At 39.4% G+C, this 19,654-nt stretch overlaps 1 protein-coding gene across 2 annotated transcripts in view; it reads left to right on the top strand.

The window, feature by feature from the left end:
* Positions 1–19,654, top strand: part of LOC114653490 (nephronophthisis 3) — an 838,883-nt gene that overhangs the window by 276,118 nt on the left and 543,111 nt on the right. For both annotated transcript variants that reach the window (XM_028803845.2, XM_028803846.2), the window contains 4 exons: positions 13,560–13,685; positions 14,378–14,539; positions 15,438–15,602; positions 15,691–15,832. In XM_028803845.2, coding sequence (XP_028659678.2) covers positions 13,560–13,685; positions 14,378–14,539; positions 15,438–15,602; positions 15,691–15,832 — 595 coding nt within the window. The remainder of the gene's footprint in view (positions 1–13,559; positions 13,686–14,377; positions 14,540–15,437; positions 15,603–15,690; positions 15,833–19,654) is intronic.

The following is a 19,654-nucleotide window of genomic DNA, read 5'->3' as shown; positions in this document are numbered from 1 at the left end:
CTTTCAGTCTGTACTGGTGCCATGGTACCACATAACTTGCTATTGTGGGTTTCAGTTCTTATTTTTTCTTCCTTTTCTCCTGTTCTTATCTAAGTAGCTTTGATGCAGAATCTTTCGGATTCCCATGCAATCACAGCAGTCACTTTTCTGAATATATGTAAAAGCATTATCAATTTTATAATCTTGTGGGAGCTGCATTTATGGTTTATAATATTCACCTTCAGCTGTCATGGGTCATATAACCTGATACATTCTTCTTAGACAGACAGGTTAGAATGTCTATTTTTTCAAATCTTGTTATTTTTTAAACTTTCCTGTCTTGCATGTGCCCTATGTATATTTCCATACTGCTTTTCATGTCTCTTCCAAGTCTAAATACAGTCATCCCTCACCTATCGCGGGGGTTACGTTCCAGAACCCCCCCGCAAAAGGTGAAAATCCGCAAAGTAAAATCCATATATTTATATGGTTATTTTTATATATTTTAAGCCCTTATAAACTCTCCCACACTCTTATAAACATTTCCCGCACAGTTATACAGCATAATAAACATTTCCCACACAGTTATACAGCATAAACCCTTTGTATTCTCTTAGATATTAGGTAAGATTCGTTGAAATTATGTATGTAAACACACTGTTTATATACATCCATCCATCCATCCATTATCCAATCCGCTATATTCTAATTACAGGGTCACGGGTGTCTGCTGGAGCCAATCCCAGCTAACACAGGGCGCAAGGCAGAAAACAAAACCCCGGGCAGGGTGCCAGCCCACCGCAGGGCACACACACGCACACACACACACACACACGCACACACACACCAAGCACACACTAGGGACAATTTAGAATCACCAATGCACCTAACCTGCATGTCTTTGGACTGTGGGACGAAACCGGAGCACCTGGAGAAAACCCACGCAGACACGGGGAGAACATGCAAACTCTTGTTTATATACAGTAAAACCTAAATATTATAGATAAGATATCGAGCGTCTCCGATATCACATATGTTACATGTTATGTTACAGCCATTACGATAGACAGGCCACCAGCAATAAATACATACAATGCAAGAAAAATTGTATATAGTAAAATGTGTGTACAGTGACACTAAACGTACGTACATGTACTAAGTACTGTACGTAGAAAATTAATTATTGTTACTCACCAACAATGACACAACGACTTGGCCGATAACGATGAGTTTAATTTTACTGCACAACAAAGGAGAGCGTTACAGCTCTTCTAAAGGAGCCTCTTCAGGTGACTGTGTAGCACCGCCGTTGTTGTTCTTCCGGCAGTCTTCAATCCAAATCCCTAAAGCAGATTCCATCTGGTCTACCGCCTTATTATGTCCACTTACAACTTGTTTTGCGCCCTGGTTAAAGGACACTGCGGTCGTAGATCTTATATTCTTTTCCTCCTTTTTAAATTAAAAGAATCGTGGACTCATTGATGCCGTAATGGCGTCCTACAGCAGTGTAGCTGTTCCCTTCCTTCAACATATCCAAAACTTTTACCTTTTCGGCAATCGTTAACATCTTCCGTTGGCGCATGAGCATCGCCCCTGAAGCAGTAGCAGGAGCAGATTGTTTTGGAGCCATAACGAAGGGCTTGACTATGCACAAAGATAAACACAAAAGAGCACAAAAGTTAACTCTTTACACAGCGAAACACGTTGATGCTGAATGAGCAAGACGAGACTTCCTGGTTAACGCTGTGGAATCGAATTCAGCGCTCCGTCGCTGAGCCAATCAGCACACAGGAACTTAGCTGCATGCTCTGATTGGGTAGCTTCTCAGCCATCCACCAATAGTGTCCCTTGTGTGAAATCAACTGGGCAAACCAACTGAGGAAGCATGTACCAGAAGTAAAAAGACCTACTGTCCAAGCAGAAACCCATGAAGCAGCGAAAAATCCGCGTTATATATTTAGATATGCTTACATATAAAATCCGCGATAGAGTCAAGCCGCTAAAGTCGAAGCGCGATATAGCAAGGGATTACTGTATATTTACATAGCAAGGAATTACTGTATATTTACAACATGGATGTAAAAGTGGTTTAGGATATCAGGGATAGCATATCTTTTTAAATGTTTTAAGAATGATATGTCTTTTGTATATTTTTCAAAACATTTTATCCATTGATTTACAGTAATCCCTCCTCCATCGCGGGGGTTGCGTTCCAGAGCCACCCGCAAAATAAGAAAATCCGTGAAGTAGAAACCATATGTTTATATGGTTATTTTTATATTGTCATGCTTGGGTCACAGATTTTCGCAGAAACACAGGAGGTTGTAGAGAGAAAGGAACGTTATTCAAACACTGCAAACAAACATTTGTCTCTTTTTCAAAAGTTTAAACTGTGCTCCATGACAAGACAGAGATGACAGTTCTGTCTCACAATTAAAAGAATGCAAACATATCTTCCTCTTCAAAGGAGTGCGCATCAGGAGCAGGTAATGTCAGAGAGATAGAGAAAAGCAAACAAATCAATAGGGCTGTTTGGCTTTTAAGTATGCGAAGCACCACGGCACAAAGCTGTTGAAAGTGGCAGCTCACACCCCCTCCGTCAGGAGTAGAGAGAGAGAGAGAGAGATAGAGAGAGACAGAGACAGAGAAAAACAAACAATCGAAAATCAATACGTGCCCTTCGAGCTTTTAAGTATGCGAAGCACCGTGCAGCATGTCGCTTCAGGAAGCATCTGCACAGAAGGTAGCAACGTGAAGATAATCTTTCAGCATTTTCAGACGAGCGTCCGTAGCATCTAAGTGTGCGAACAGGCCCCCTGCTCAATCCCCCTATGTCAGGATCAGAGAAAGTCAGCGCAAGAGAGAGAGAGAGAAAAGTAAGTTGGGTAGCTTCTCAGCCATCTGCCAATAGCGTCCCTTGTAAGAAATCAACTGGGCAAACCAACTGAGGAAGCATGTACCAGAAATTAAAAGACCCATTGTCCGCAGAAATCCGTGAACCAGCAAAAAATCCGCGATATATATTTAAATATGCTTACATATAAAATCCGCGATGGAGTGAAGCCGCGAAAGGCGAAGCGCGATATAGCGAGGGATTACTGTACTGAAATTACCTAATCCAACCTAGGGGTTTCAGGCAGTCTGAACCAATCCTAGACAGAGTGAGTATTCATCACAAGACATCTTTACCCACATACCAGAGGTTATTTTAGATTTATTGATTAGTTGGTCATTGCATCTTAAAATAAATGTAGCAAAGCTAAAATAAATATCTCTGAGTAACATGTATTTGGAAGGTGCTTATTGTCTTGTTGTACATGGTGTTTTTGAGTTGATATACTTTGTAAATGAACAGTGCATTTATGAGCACCTGAATAAAGATTCTGCTTTGAATAACTTGCATTATCAGACTTTAGATCTTGAGGTTTAACATAAAAACCTGAGAACTTGTGGTAAGCACTTCTCACATTGATTAATTGGTTTCATACATATAGTACAATAGTTACCTTTTCCATAAAAAACATCCTTGGGGGTTATTAGGTCATTGTGTTAGATCAACTTATTGTTATTAAACACTTTTGTTTTGATAATTGTAAAGAAACTTAATTTTCAAGCAAATTACAGTGCATCCGGAAAGTATTCACAGCGCATCACTTTATCCACATTTTGTTATGTTACAGCCTTATTCCAAAATGGATTAAATTCATTTTTTCCTTAGAATTCTATACACAACACCCCGTAATGACAACGTGAAAAAAGTTTACTTGAGGTTTTTGCAAATTCATTAAAAATAAAAAATTGAGAAAGCACATGTACATAAGTATTCACAGCCTTTGCCATTAAGCTCAAAATTGAGCTCAGGTGCCTCCTGTTTCCCCTGATTATCCTTGAGATGTTTCTGCAGCTTAATTGGAGTCCACCTGTGGTAAATCCAGTTGATTGGACATGATTTGGAAAGGCACACACCTGTCTATATAAGGTCCCACAGTTGACAGTTCATGTCAGAGCACAAACCAAGCATGAAGTCAAAGGAATTGTCTGTAGACCTCCGAGACAGGATTGTCTCGAGGCACATATCTGGGGAAGGTTACAGAAACATTTCTGCTGCTCTGAAGGTCCCAATGAGCACAGTGGCCTACATCATCTGTAAATGGAAGAAGTTCGAAACCACCAGGACTCTTCCTAGAGCTGGCCGGCCATCTAAACTGAGCAATCGGGGGAGAAGGGCCTTAGTCAGGGAGGTGACCAAGAACCTGATGGTCACTCTGTCAGAGCTCCAGAGGTCCTCTTTGGAGAGAGGAGAACCTTCCAGAAGGACAACCATCTCTGCAGCAATCCACCAATCAGGTCTGTATGGTAGAGTGGCCAGACGGAAGCCACTCCTCGGCAAAAGGCACATGGCAGCCTGCCTGGAGTTTGCCAAAAGGCACCTGAAGGACTCTTAGACCATGAGAAATAAAATTCTCTGGTCTGATGAGACAAAGATTGAACTCTTTGGTGTGAATGCCAGGCGTCATGTTTGGAGGAAACCTGGCACCATCCCTACAGTGAAGCATGGTGGTGGCAGCATCATGCTGTGGGGATGTTTTTCAGCGGCAGGAACTGGGAGACTAATCAGGATAAAGGGAAATATGACTGCAGCAAAGGAAAAGAGACATCCTGGATGAAAACCTGTTCCAGAGCGCTCTTGACCTCAGACTGGGGTGACGGTTCATCTTTCAGCAGGACAACAACCCTAAGCACACAGCCAAGATATCAAAAGAGTGGCTTCAGGACAACTCTGTGAATGTCCTTGAGTGGCCCAGCCAGAGCCCAGACGTGGATCCGATTGAACATCTCTGGAGAGATCTTAAAATGGCTGTGCACCGACGCTTCCCATCCAACCTGATGGAGCTTGAGAGGTGCTGCAAAGAGGAATGGGCGAAACTGGCCAAGGATAGGTGTGCCAAGCTTGTGGCATCATATTCAACAAGACTTGAGGCTGTAATTGCTGCCAAAATTGCATCGACAAAGTATTTAACAAAGGCTGTGAATACTTACTGTATGTACATGTGATTTCTCAGTTTTTTTATTTTTAATAAATTTGCAAAAACCTCAAGTAAACTTTTTTCTCCGACTTAGAGTTTGGTTTTTCCACCCTGCCTGGATAAATACACATATAGCCGGCAGGATATTTTATCTATCGGCTTACATAGCGAGAGTTGCTCGACATCCGAGTTTCTCCGTGTCCACAACATTCCGGACGACATTGCACGAACACCAGGCTCTCCGTGGATTACAATCCCAGCTTCGAGGAGCTGCCGGCGGCGCAAAGAACGTAAACAAGAGGGGGGGCCAAGGCGGTGTGCTAGTGAGGCTAAGGAAGCAGCCACACAAACCACCGCTTCCAAGCATTTTCTCCTCAAATGTGAGGTCTCTGGCAAACAAACTGGACGAGTGGCAGCTGCGGATTGTAATGGAAAAGATCATCAGAGACTGCTGCATCCTGCTCATCACGGAGACATGGCTTAATCCACTCATACCGGACACGGCGATCGAGATAGCAGGCCACACAGCACACCGGCAAGACAGGACAGAGTGCTCCGGTAAGAAAAGAGGAGGGGGGCTGTGCATTTATGTGAACAATAGCTGGTGCACAAATTCCACCATAGTCACCAGACACTGCTCTCCAGATGTGGAGTTTATGACAATTAAATGCAGACCCATATACCTCCCCAATGAATTCAATGCTATACTGCTAACTTCTTTGTATATAGCACCAGATGCTAATGCTAACTCAGCTCTGGGGCTTTTGCATGACACCATCAGCAGTAAACAGAGCAAGTATCCTGAGGCTGTTCACATGATTTCTGGGGACTTTAATCATGCAGATCTGAAAGCAGTTCTCCCCAAATTCCATCAACACATAAAGTGTGCAACCAGGGGAGTAAAAACACTGGACAAGTTGTACACAAACATCAGACAGACCTATAGGGCTAAACCCCTAGCACACCTTGGCCAGTCTGATCACACGTCCTTGCTTCTAATCCCTGCATATACTCCTCTCAGGAAACAAGCTCCCACTTTGACCAGGACTGCTACCATATGGCCCGAGGAGGCCTCCCAACAGTTGCAGGACTGCTTCCAGGGAACCAATTGGGAGGTTTTCAATCACCAAGACTTGGAGAACCACACTACGGCAGTCCTGGATTACATCAGGTTCTGCACGGACAACATCACCAGGGACAGACACATAAGGATTTATCCTAACAGGAAGCCCTGGATGATGAGGGATGTCCAGAGTCTGCTGAAAGCTAGGAATACTGCTTTCAGGTCTGGGGATGGGGCTCTTTACAGTGTAGCCAGAATGAACCTGAAGAGAGGCATCCAAGAGGCCAAGGCAGCATACAGAAGGAGGATAGAGGACCATCTGAGGAGCAACAACACCAGGCAGGTGTGGCAGGGTGTCCAGCACATCACTGGCTACAAATCCAGCAACTCCTCGGCTGCTGAGGGAGACGCTTCTCTGGCAGAGGAGCTGAACATCTTCTTTGCCCACTTTGAGGCGACACCAACAGCAGCTCCATCACAGCAGCCTGTTCACAACAGCAATATACTCAAGGTAGAAGAGTGTGAGGTGTGGCGGGTGATGAGGAAGGTGAACCCAAGGAAGGCTGCAGGACCCAACGGTATGGTTGGACGGGTGCTGAAAGACTGTGCAGATCAACTGGCCGGAATCTTCACTAGGATTTTCAACCAGTCCCTGTCCCAGGCCACTGTCCCATCCTGCCTCAAGTCTTCAGTCATTGTTCTGCTGCTGAAAAAATCCATCACGAACAGTCTGAATGATTTCCGCCCAGTGGCACTCACATCTGTCATCATGAAGTGCTTTGAGAAACTGGTGCGGAGTCATGTCATCGCTTGCCTGCCAGCAGACCTGAACCCATTTCAATTTGCTTACAAAGCAAAGAGATCCACGGAGGATGCTGTGGCCACAGCCCTTCATGCTGCCCTGACCCACCTGGAGCAGCAGGGGAGTTATGCCAGACTGCTCTTTGTAGACTTCAGCTCGGCGTTTAACACCATCCTCCCACAACGACTGGTGTCCAAACTGGCAGATCTGGGACTTCCATCACTCACCTGCAGTTGGATACTGGACTTTCTGTCTGGTCACTCCCAGAGGGTCAGGCTGGGTCTCCACACATCCACTGCTCTCAGCCTCAACACCGGGACACCACAGGGTTGTGTGCTCAGCCTGCTCCTCTACACCCTCTACACATATGACTGTGTCCCCATTCACCATAGCAACAAGATTATAAAGTTCGCGGATGACACGATGGTAGTCGGACTTATCTCAGGCAAGGAGGGTGAGCTGTCATACAGGGACGACGTGGAGCGGCTGTCAGAGTGGTGCACAGTCAATAACCTGCTCCTCAACACCACAAAAACGAAGGAGCTTATTATTGACTTTAGAAAAAACAAAACTTACATCCAGCCACTCATCATTGCAACATTATGTTCTTTATTCCATCTTGGTGCTATGCCACCGAATTCATGGTAGTCATTGCAGAGTCAGTACGTTATAATGTGCGTTGACATGAAAAACATATTCAACCTCAAAAGTTATGAATATGATATATAGACTTTTTTTAATTCCCTTTTAAGAGGGCCAGTGCTCCGTATTTGCACTGAAGGACTTTTTGTTATTTTCGGCTACCTTTTGTCACTTCTCATAGAACTGGCCAGGAATATCTCAGCCAACCGTCACGGCATCATGCCCACTATGTTGGAAGCCATTAACCAACTGACAGAAAAGCTGCATTCAGTTGTTGTATGATGTTGATATACATGCATAAAACATAACATGTTTTTGCCAGCATAAAAAGGCAAGTTGAAGAAGTGTCCGGTATTTCTAACATAATCTGAACAATTTACCAAACTTCTATTTGCAGTAAGAGCACCTAGTGAAAATGAAGCTGCTTTTGTTAACCATAGGCAGGGACATTCCATTAATCTCCAGAGCACAGAGGAGAGGTGTTACAATCTAGGCTTCCTTTAAGCAGCGCAACAATTTTTATAGTACTATGCCGAACTTCTGAACTGCCATACAAGTGTTATCATGTCACTTCATGGGAGAAGACACTCAATATATTTCATTACTTAACAACACCTGATGCTTCATGGAGGTACGCGATCACCTAAACCCTCCAGTCATTAATAGTGTGTCCTTTCCTCATGGCACTTGATGCTTTGTGGGATACCCCAAACCCCATGTGTCTAAGATTTATGGCCAAAAAATTTTCAAGATATACAAAAATAGCCTGCATAGAAATGTTCACACACCAGGTTTTATAAATATTTTTTTATTTTTTTAAATTTATTTATTTATTTATTTATTTTATAAAAGAAGTTGGTTCTTGTTGTGATGTGATATTTTTCATATAAGTTGATAAATATTTTGTATGCCTTTATTTGTAACTTAGCAAAGCAATGTCATATTAGTGTTACATTGGTGAGAAGCATTCATGTATACCCCCACCCACCTTTTAGGAATGAGTGTCTTTGAATTTTACGACACGGTTGGGGGGATGCACCTCAGACAAGTTTGGCTAATGTTTCTCTGAAGTCTCTCAACTCCCACACAAAGCCAGGCTGCCTAACTGCCAAGCTTTACCTTAACATATGGTTTTGGGGGATGGCAGGTGTTAAGATATTCTTTGCCCCATTGGTCTGAAGCATGGCTGTTTGGAATTGGCTTGTATCAAAAGCCTTTAAGTACCATGATGCTCTATTGGCTGTAGGGGTTGGACAGAATACCCATAAATTTGCTTGCTTTATCTCACCCTCTCTCTCGCTCTTACCAAACTGCTGAATGACCATCTCACACCATGAACTGAAAAGGACAACACAATGAAGAGCACAGCTCGGCAGCCATATTGAGACAGGCAATGCGGCCTGTTCTGAAGAAAGCTGATCACAAATGATGCCTCAATTAGAGACATTTTTAACTAATAAGTCTATGTGCCGCCTAAAACTACACATCACCATTTAATCAGGTTGTATGGTTGCCAATATTCAAATGTACTTTGCATATTGTTATTATTTATGAATATTATCAATAATACATTATTTAAATTGTAACTTAACTCCTGCTTGTCTTTTACTACACCTAGTTGCCTGAGGTTAAAGATATAGGAGGGAAGTTGGGGAGAAGTTATGTACTATAATAGTTTATAAACAGTGGTAAGTCTGTGAGATTTGAGGCGTTCTGACAGAGGCTACATATTAATAATACAATAGAGGAAAGTAGAGTAATATAATACTCTATCAAGACAAAACAGTGCTCAAAAATTTCAGATGTTGGAGCATTTTGGAAATTCAGATTAGGGATAGACAACCTGCATTTTGAATACATTGTAATGTAAATTGGTTACAGTGTGACTCACGGTATAATGCAACTTGTTGTTAACAAACTGATGTACCTATGTGTGCATGATTCTCTGTATCAGCCTGTATTGTCTGTTTCAGTCGCATTCTGCATGTAGTAGATGGCTAGAAAATGTGTAACATTTTGCAGTATTTTATGTAACATTCTTACTTATATAATTAGTATTCTCCAAGTTTTTACATAGATGAGACAAGATATTATGTGCCCCATACCCTGTTTTTATTTTAATATCTTCTCTTTGTTTACTGCAGTAATAAATTTGATTCAACAAGTTATAAGAATGGATGAATGGTTTGATGGATGGATGCAGTGCCCTTGCAATTGCCTTATGCACTGTCCTTGTAGTCGATGTGTCTGGCAAGGCCCCACTGTATGACTAACTTTATGTGTTTTGAAATATGAAAGGTGGAGATTTTTCAAATTTATTTCATTGTGCCTTCAATAGCTTCTTATATCTATTATCACTCACATATATATGAGATGTTCTAAAATGACTTTGGGTTTTGAACATGTCTTTTTCAAAAGACTTTCTTTGCAGTAATTGATCATTTTAATGATGACTTGTGCATTTTCAGTTTTTAGAACAAATATATCTTGCCCTAGTTTGTAGCCCCTGCAGCGAGTCAATGTCTAAATAATTCGTCCCCTTGACCAATATTCTCTATCATGAAACTGAAATGTAGTTGTGTTACCAGTGCTGATGGTTTTCATAATAAAGCTTCCTTTTAAATAACTTTATCTTTTTCAAACTTATTTACAGTGACATGTTTTTGTTAATCCTAACAAAGGTGTTTCATTCCAGTAGAACTTTCAAGAACTGTCACATCACAGTGACTGAAAGTTTCAGTCCAGTTTGTGCCTAAATAAAGTCCGAAATTAATAAAATGGCAGTAATGACAAGAGCAGTTAATGCATATCGCTAAAGGAGGCATACTGGCATATTGCTTAACACAACTGTCTTGCAGCTCCAGAGTCCTAGTCCTAGTTTTGTGGGTTTTCTACATGTACACTTAGGATTTTACTCTTTTGTTTTCTACGATATTCCAAAGAAATGTATGCTAGATTAATCGACTATACTAAGTGGTCATTGTGTGAATAAACATCCCCTCCAGAGGCTGGCAACTTGCTCCAAGATTGATTCCTGCATGGCATCCATTACTTCTGTGATAGGCACTAGCTATCCACCACCCTGAACTGAATTTAGCAGGTTACAAAATAGATGGATGAATAATGCATAGCCATAAATTATAGCATGCCTTTGTTATTACACCAGTCACTAAGTTTTCTAGGTTAAAGTTTATCTTTTACTTGAGCAGTTTTTGCAAGAGGGCAGTCAGAAGTGGTATTTAATAAGCAAGTGCTGATAAAGGGTATGCTTTTGTGTTTTCTTTGTATATTTTCCATAGTCTGTTTACTAAAAAATATATATTTCATGTGATTCACATGTTTTACATACTATACATGTACTGTACTTCTAGTATCTGTATTATAACTCCAAGATATACATGAAGTCAAAATTGCCCTGAACATGCCTTGGATCAGAACATGCTGAAAAGTGGACCCTGCCTCAACACAGGACAAAACTAAGAAGAAGATTAATCTATTCATATATTTTTTTGACTATAAGAATAATAATAATCCATTCATCCATCTTCCTAATCTGCATAACTAGGGCAAGTTCGTGGGCCAGCCTATCCCAAATATCATATGGTGCAAGATAGTAACAACACTGGGACAAGGCACAAGTCCATAGCAGGGCAAACACACATACACTGTAGGCCACTTTAGTAGTACCAGTTCACCATAGTTTCATCATGTTGAAGTTTAGTAAGCTCAGGACAGATGTTTTAGCAACGGCGAAGTGGTAACTCAGAAATGTCATTCCTACCTCACAACGCCAGGCTTTACATGGAGTTTGCATGTTCTCCCTGTGTATTTACGGATTGATTGGTATCAGTATCTATGAAATCATTCAGTCAAAAATGTTATAGTCAGTCCTTTCATTATCATATCCCCACGCAAGAGCAATTCATAATGCATTAAAAAATTAGTTGGTTTGGGGCACTTCAGTCTGCTCTATCAGATACTCTGCCCTTTTTATTTTCTGTCTTTTTTTTGTTGTGCATGTGTAAGACATGCCACTGAAAAGGTGGTTTGGTTCTTTCAACAATCTAAGGCTTTTATTAACAATGCAGTGTAGTGTAATCAGTTCAGTTCAGAATTATTGTTATGTACAAAAAGTACACTGAAACTCTTACATACGCTCCCACTCAACATGAATCTTGCTTCATGGACTTTGTACAATAACAACACAGATGAAATGGGTTGGGAGATTGAGTTTGATGCTGGTTTGTCATAACTCCATCCATGATGGCCATTGCATGCAGACAAACAAACAAGAAACGTATCCTTACCTTGAAAAAATAGCATCAAATATCTCTGATAAGTTGTATTATTTCCAGACTACTATTGTTGACTTCCATGTTTCTAGTGCATGCTTGTAACATGTTCTCTTAAATCAAAACCTTTGCTCCTTCAAAATGGACATGTTCAGTAAGCTTGAAGGTTTGTCTTTATAAAGCGCTAGAGTGGGCTAATTATTTTTTTAATTATTAAATATGCTTCACTTTAGAACACAGTTTTATGCGGTAATATCATATGTATCATGATTGTGAAAAAATTACTTTAAAAATACAAAACATATCCTTTAAGACACTCCTGTCCTTTAAGGCACAGAGACTTGAGTTAACTACCATTTTAAACTAAATTCTCTTGAACATTTCCATCAGCATTAATGTGGACAGCCATGAGGTTTAATTTTCATTGTCTGTGTGTTCCAAACCAAAATGATGCTAAAGTTATAAAAAGTGTTATGAGACCCTGGCATTTGAGACCCCACAACCACTGATGCCTAGACATGCTGGTGCACCATAGCCGTTGACGTGTTCATCTCTGGGACTTTTAAATTGCACAACTCTATAACCTCCCACCCTACATCATTCTGCCAGTTTCAACACCCTCTGGAGAAATCAACAGAGCAGAGATGAAATTCTGTATCGATCTCTATTGGCTTATTATGTGTTTCCTGGCAGGGCCTGAGTGTGGATTTGTATGCTGAAAGATTATTTAATTCATGCAAAGTATCAATTTATTATTTATATTGTGATTGTTTTTGTTGTTGTTATGCTTGTTTTGTCGCCATTGTGGTTATGAGGTGGCAACTTTTCCACACTGCATTTCCCAGCATTGAACCTGGTCTACCTGTGGAGCTAACACTCCCTGCTGGAAGACATTTAAGCTATCATGCTGCAGAACCAACTCAACTGGGCAGAATATCTAACTCCAATTGCATTAAACAAGTCCCAGTTAACACTTGCTCAGTCAACCATTGGCATAGCCATAGGAAGAATTTCAGTGACAGTCTCAAAGCCTACCCTATCTAAGGTTGGCTCAGTAACAGTACCTAGGAGATACTAGGTATGGAAAATGTTTTACAGTGAACCATAATTCATAAGGCAGCATTTCACTTGAGATGGGTTAGATAAACCACATTAACTAAAGGGCTAAGAGGAGACCCCAGATTTGTAAAAGCAGTAACTAAGTGGAATTTACTGTCCTGCTGACCAGTGAAAGACAGAGAGGTGGTCTTATATATTATTTGTTCTCTTCCATCTTTTAAATATCTGCATTTTTTGCTTTGCTATTTTCAGAAGAATCCTATTTTTAATTGTCTCACCATCCTGAGGAAAGAGTGAAGTTCATCAGTACTTTAGAAATCTTTAGGCAATCAGATTTTTAGTTGCATCCTTTAGTTATTCTTCAATTAATATCACTGAATTGTTTACAATCAAATTTTGCAAGCTTTGTTTAGTAAAGTTTTTTTTTTAAATAAAAATGCATTTATTGTTTATTAGTTTCTAAAGCTTTACAAAAGTATTTGTTATGTGGGATTTTGGTTATGTGTCCATTGAAAATTGCTTTAATTTGAGTTTGGTAGCAGACAGGACATAATACAAAGTATGTGCAAATAGCTTTGTCTTTGGGTCTCACAAATTCTTAGTGTTCCAAACCACTGTTTATGTTATATGTATATGTTTAATATATCATACATAATGGTGTGAATTAATTCACAAATTCTTATGTTTTTTGACAGATTGACAGAGAATATCGTGTACAGAAAGCTTTATTTTCTGTTGGGTTTCCTGTACCTCAGCCTCTTTTGTACTGTGATGATGTTTCAGTCATTGGAACTGAGTTTTATATAATGGAGCATTTAGAGGTAGATATCAGTGTTATCAGTGAAATGCTATTGTCTTTTATTCCTATGTGTTTTTAATAATTTGTTACTTTTTAATTTGATGTTTGTGTTATACTGTGTTTAATATGCTTATTTGTCTTAAGACTATCATCCTAAACTGTTAAAGCTATATGTGGAATGTATGTTAAACTAGTTTGTCATTGCATTTTTTTTTTTCATTTATTGCGCACCTTTTTTTCCTTTGATGTATTTTAGTCACGTTCCAGACCTTTTCAGTCGTGCTCTTCAAACTGAACTGTTTATGGCAGCTAGAGGCTGGTTATCAAACATTTAAATGAAAAATTGGTTGTTGAAACAGCTTGCATGTTTTTTTTTTTTTTTTGTGGAAATGATCACATTTGACAATTTTGTCTTTAAATACCATGGTTGTCTTAGTATGGTCAACAGCATTGAATGAAGCATAACTGATTGTGCTTTGAAAAAGTGCTAATCATGGGAGGCTAGAATTGGAGGAGTTCATGAGGTCGCTAATTTTAGTAAGCAGACTCTTTCTCTGCATCTTTGGATACATAAATATTTTCATATTTTCTATTAAGTAAAATTAGATTATTAATATATTCAGGAGCTGACAAAACAGAAAATGTATGTGTTATGGCTTAAAATGGTCAAAAATAAGAAATTTTTGTTCTTAACAAGATTATCATTTGTTTTAGGGACGCATTTTCCGGGACTTGCGGCTACCAGATGCAAGTCCTGCTGAACGGGCTGCCTTGTATATAGCTGCTGTTGAAACTCTGGCAAGGTTACACTCTTTGGACTTGAATTCTCTGGACCTCCAAAGTTATGGAAAAGGAGAGGGGTACTGTAAAAGACAAGTATGACCATTTGGAAGTTTTATTTTTTGTCTTTGTTTTAGCAGTAGCAAATATGAAGAATAACTAACATTTAACGTGTAACATTTATCCGGCTATAATGTAATTCTTTTCATTTCTACTGACGATGGAAAGCTAGGTCTAACTATATTAAGGTTATTCCACTGTTTTATTCACTGGTCTTTTAGTTTGGAGGAATGATGTGCAGGATACATATGAGAATACTGAATTTTGAATGTTCAGAATTAACAACTTATTTGCCCCATACTATACACTAACAATTATTGATTGATAGATTTGATGGTAAGATTGTATCATAAATCTTTATTTTGATAATCGATACTAAATCAGAAGTGGAAGGCACAGGGCATGGCCAAGGTAATGTTTTGTGCCCTAGATGCCAAATGATTGTTTAAGTTATGTCTGAAACAGTTTTGTATATTGTAAAAACCTCTGCATGTTCACTGGAATTGATGACATGTATTTTATCCACCCATGTATCAAAATTATGCACTCCAGAAAGCCAAATCTAATTCTTGAAACCATGGCTGCCACTCTGGCATGTCTGTCACATCTTACTTTCTAATATATATGCACAGCTAATTATCTAGGACTGTTCAGGGTTGCTCGTTAACCCAACAGCATGCCTAGACTGTTGGAGCAGCCTGAATTAACAGTTAGGCTTTGATCCCAGATCAAGGTGATGTAAGCTGATGCTCTATCTTCAGTGCCACCTGCCACCCTGTAGTGTTTATAATGTGTTTAATAAATATAGGTTTACATTGATATATCTTTTTTTCTGTTAATTCTTTTACTGTATTAATTATTTGTTACATTTAAATTTACACTATATAGTTTTTATTTTTTAACTGTTGCTTTTATGTATGTTTCACTGCTGTAGGTATTAACATGGACAAAGCAATATAATGCAGCAGCTCATGCTGAAATTCCTTCTATGAATAAGCTGTCAGACTGGTTGAGTAATAATGTGCCCTCAGATGATAATGTTGTAACTTTGGTTCATGGAGATTTTCGTTTGGATAACATAATATTTCATCCCTATGAGGTACGTTCCATTTTTTAGTTCAGATGGATAATGAACAATTAAGTTTTATTCTCTAAATTTGAAATTAGAGTGTCTTTTTGTTTTATAGGCTCGGGTTTTGGCAGTACTTGACTGGGAACTTTCTACCACTGGTCACCCAGTTGTAGATCTGGGCTATTTCCTAATGCCCTTCAGTTTGCCTAAAACTATTGAGGCTTTTGGCACATTAGGATCCTTGCAAGGAGTTGAAGGTATGTGTAGTACATATGTATAATAAAATGAATATTATTTTTCTATTAATTAATTTGAAAAAAGAAAAACACCAAGGTGTTTTCCTTGGTTATACTAGCCATAGACATTTTCATGTCTAGAAAACTACAGTGGATTTGAAAATATACAGATATGTTTTATGTTAATCATAGCCAGACATCTTTATCCCGGGGTCAAAACTGAGGATATATCATCTAATACTTTAAATCTATGAATAGTCCAAGGAATGCTCCCTGCCTTAAGTATTATACAGCACTTGTTATACTCCAAGCCTGTTTCTTCTTTGGTCACTGGGTCTATTACCATTTAACCTTAATTAAAATGATCTCTGAAATATTTTCTATCAAAGGTATGAATACAAATATGATGAATACTATGACTTCCCCACTAAAGATATCATCATAGCTTTCTGCCATAAATTACAGAAAAGTGAACAGAACATTAGTTTTAAGACCACTTGTTTTACAAAAACACCTTTGCAACCTTGGTGGTAAATTGACACAGAGACTTAGCACTGCTGCCTCCAAGCTCCAGAGACCAAAGGTCATTTTCAAGCTTGGCTACAATCTGTGTTGAATAGCACATTTTTTAATTTATTCCAGTACTGCTAATTCTTTCTATAACCCTGTGCATGTTTTGTTAGTGGGTGTCATCCATTTATATCCTTCCCTGTCTTCCCACTCCAACCAGCTCCTTGTCTAAATTTTCACCAGTCACATCGGCATTTTTTAATGACCTGCTTTGTAAGATGAGGCCAACTACTTGTGTAGTGGACCCCATCTCCATCATACTTCTTAAATCCTGCCTTCATGCCATAACCCCGACTGTTACGACAATAATCAATAAATTCCTCAAGACTGGGTTTGTGCCAACCACTTTTAAAATTGCTTCTGTAACCCCCATTTTAAAAAAAGTCTGGTCTTGATGGTGACGATCTTAACAATTTTCGGCCTATTTCCCACTTAACTTTTCTGTTAAAAGTTCTTGAGCGTGTTGTAGCCTCCCAGCTCACCAAATGCTTAACCTCTAATAATTTGATGGAACCCTTTCAGTCTGGATTCAGGGCGCAGCACAGCTGTGAAACTGATCTTCTTTGGGTAACCAACGATTTGTTTATGGCAGCAGACTCTGAACAAACCAGCATATTAATGTTAGACCTCAGTGCAGCATTTGACACTGTCAGACATGACATTCTATTGTCCAGAATGGAGAACATGTTGGGTATCTCTGACTCTGTCCTGATAGGCTAGAGTTTGTTAGTCTTGGCAACAGTAGATCCAGCTCAGCGCCAGTCACACAAGGACTTCCTCAAGGCTCTGTACTTGGCCCTCTTCTCTTCTGTATTTATATGCTTCCCCTTGGCCATATTATTCGTAGCTATGGACTGGGTTATCATTTTTATGCAGGTGACACTCAACTCTATTTCAATGTCAAAAGTGCAACTTCATCAGAGTTTTCTCAGCTCACAACTTGCCTCAGTGAAATTAAAACCTGGATGGAGCATAACTCTTTAAAATGAAATTGCAACTAAACTGAACTCCTGCAAATTGGCACTAAAGCACTACTTAAGAAAATGAGCTCCTTTTCAGTCACTCTTGATGGAGCTCTCATCAGACCTTCTTCTGATGCAAGGAATCTTGGTGTCATTTTTGATTCCTCCCTTTCTTATTCCGCCTGCATAAACCACATTAAGAAACTTTCTTACTTTCACCTCCGTAACATATCTTGTGTTCGCTCATTCCTCTCCTTTTCTAATGCTGAGAAACTTGTCCATGCTTTTATCACATACTGCATCAATTATTGTAACTTGCTGCTGGTAGGTGCCCCTTCTAATCTTCTATCACAGCTCCAGCTGATTCAAAACTCTGCTGCAAGAGTCCTTACACGAACCAGCAACAGTGAGCACATCACACCCATCCTGCTTCGCCTTCACTGGCTCCATGTGTCTTACAGGATTGAATATAAAATTCTATTAATAACCTACAAAGCTTTAAATGGCCTTGCACTGGACTACATCAGTGACCGTCTAAATCACTATGCTCCTGTTCGCCTACTAAGGTCCTCTGATTCTGATAATCTTGTTGTGCCTCATACTAACCTGCACTCTATGGGTGACAGGGCCTTCAGCTATATCACCCAGACATCCCGAACTTAATTAGATCAGCTGACTCCATTCATTCTTTTAAAAAACAACTTAAAACTCATCTATTTAGGAAGGTTTTTAATTTAACATTCTGCCTTTTCAGTTTACCTCTCTGTCCAGGTGCTCAGGATAATTTGTGTGTCTGTTACAAATTAGGTTATTTGTTAGGTTTTTCTTTTAGTATTGAATTTAGTATTTTACTGTGGTTTATTGTTCTTTATTCTATTTAATGCTTTGTTATCTGTTTCATTGTTCTGTTCAGGAAAACATTTATATCCAATGTTACATATACCCTGCTGTGAAGTGCCTTGAGCATGTGAAAGGTGCTATATAAATAAAATGTATTGTTTAATAATAATAATAATAATAATAATAATAAGTCCTATATTCTGTCCAGTTCAATTTAGTTTATGTTTGTATAGTGCCACACTGCACAACACAACTGCACAACACTGACACAAGTTCTCGGATAAAATCCAAATACAAAGTTTACAGGTTACTTATTGCATAATAAAGACAGAAATTTGTTTAAACAGACAGGAAGGCAAAGTAGTTTGAAACTGATTAGCATAAATGGAACCCAGCATTATCCTCCCTTATTCAATTGTTGGGTAAACTTTAGGTATGTACTGCAATAATGTATCTATTACTCCTTTACTCCTATATAAACAATACATGAACAAAGGCTTCTTTTGGTGTTAATTATACTTACACAGCATCATAAAAGTGGCTCTTCCTCTCAATGCATCATAGCATATTAAGAGCCTGTGATCTATACTAATAAAAGGCAAAGCCCTCACTGACTGACTGACTGACTCATCACTAATTCTCCAACTTCCCGTGTAGGTAGAAGGCTGAAATTTGGCAGGCTCATTCCTTACAGCTTACTTACAAAAGTTAGGCAGGATTCATTTCGAAATTCTACGCGTAATGGTCATAACTGGAACCTGTTTTTTGTCCATATACTCAAATGGAGGAGGCGGAGTCACGTATCGCGTCATCATGCCTCCTACGTAATCAAGTGAACTGAAAACAAGGAAGAGATTTACAGCACGAGTCAAACGCGGGAACGAAGGATTATGACGTTAATTGTTGAGTGTCTTTTAATACTGTGTAAGCATACATATTAACACGTGCAATTAAACGTGTGCATTTACGGGGTGATTTCTCAGGCTTAAAAGCTCGCCTTTTATCAAACGCGGGAACAAAGGTAAATCACGTTCTTCACTGTCTTTTAATACTGTGTAACCATACATATTAACACATGTGCAATTAAACGTGTGCATTTACGGGGTGATTTCTTAGGCTTAAAAGCTTGCCTTTTATTAAAAAGGTAAATGCAAACTGTTTTCATTCTGAAGGGCACAAACCACGTTAGATTTCATGCTCAACAGTAAGCTCAGCACACAGCTTGGTCATATTACAACCGGAGGGGCGAACTGACAACGTGGTATACAAAGAGATCCTTAACAAATAATTATTGATTCATTTTCCCTCAGTTTAAAAAGGTTTACTTTTCTTCTAAAAATTTTAAAGCAGTACTTCGCCGCTGCGAAGCGCGGGTATTTTGATATATATCAAAATATATCGCGTCATCACGCCTCCCACGTAAGCATGTGAACTGACCCGCTGCCGCTTGCAATGCCATATTCGCGAGATA

This window comes from Erpetoichthys calabaricus, chromosome 6 (genome assembly GCF_900747795.2).
Source record: "Erpetoichthys calabaricus chromosome 6, fErpCal1.3, whole genome shotgun sequence".
NCBI classification, from domain to species: Eukaryota; Metazoa; Chordata; class Cladistia; order Polypteriformes; family Polypteridae; genus Erpetoichthys; species Erpetoichthys calabaricus.
This window is presented reverse-complemented; position numbering and strand designations above follow the sequence as displayed.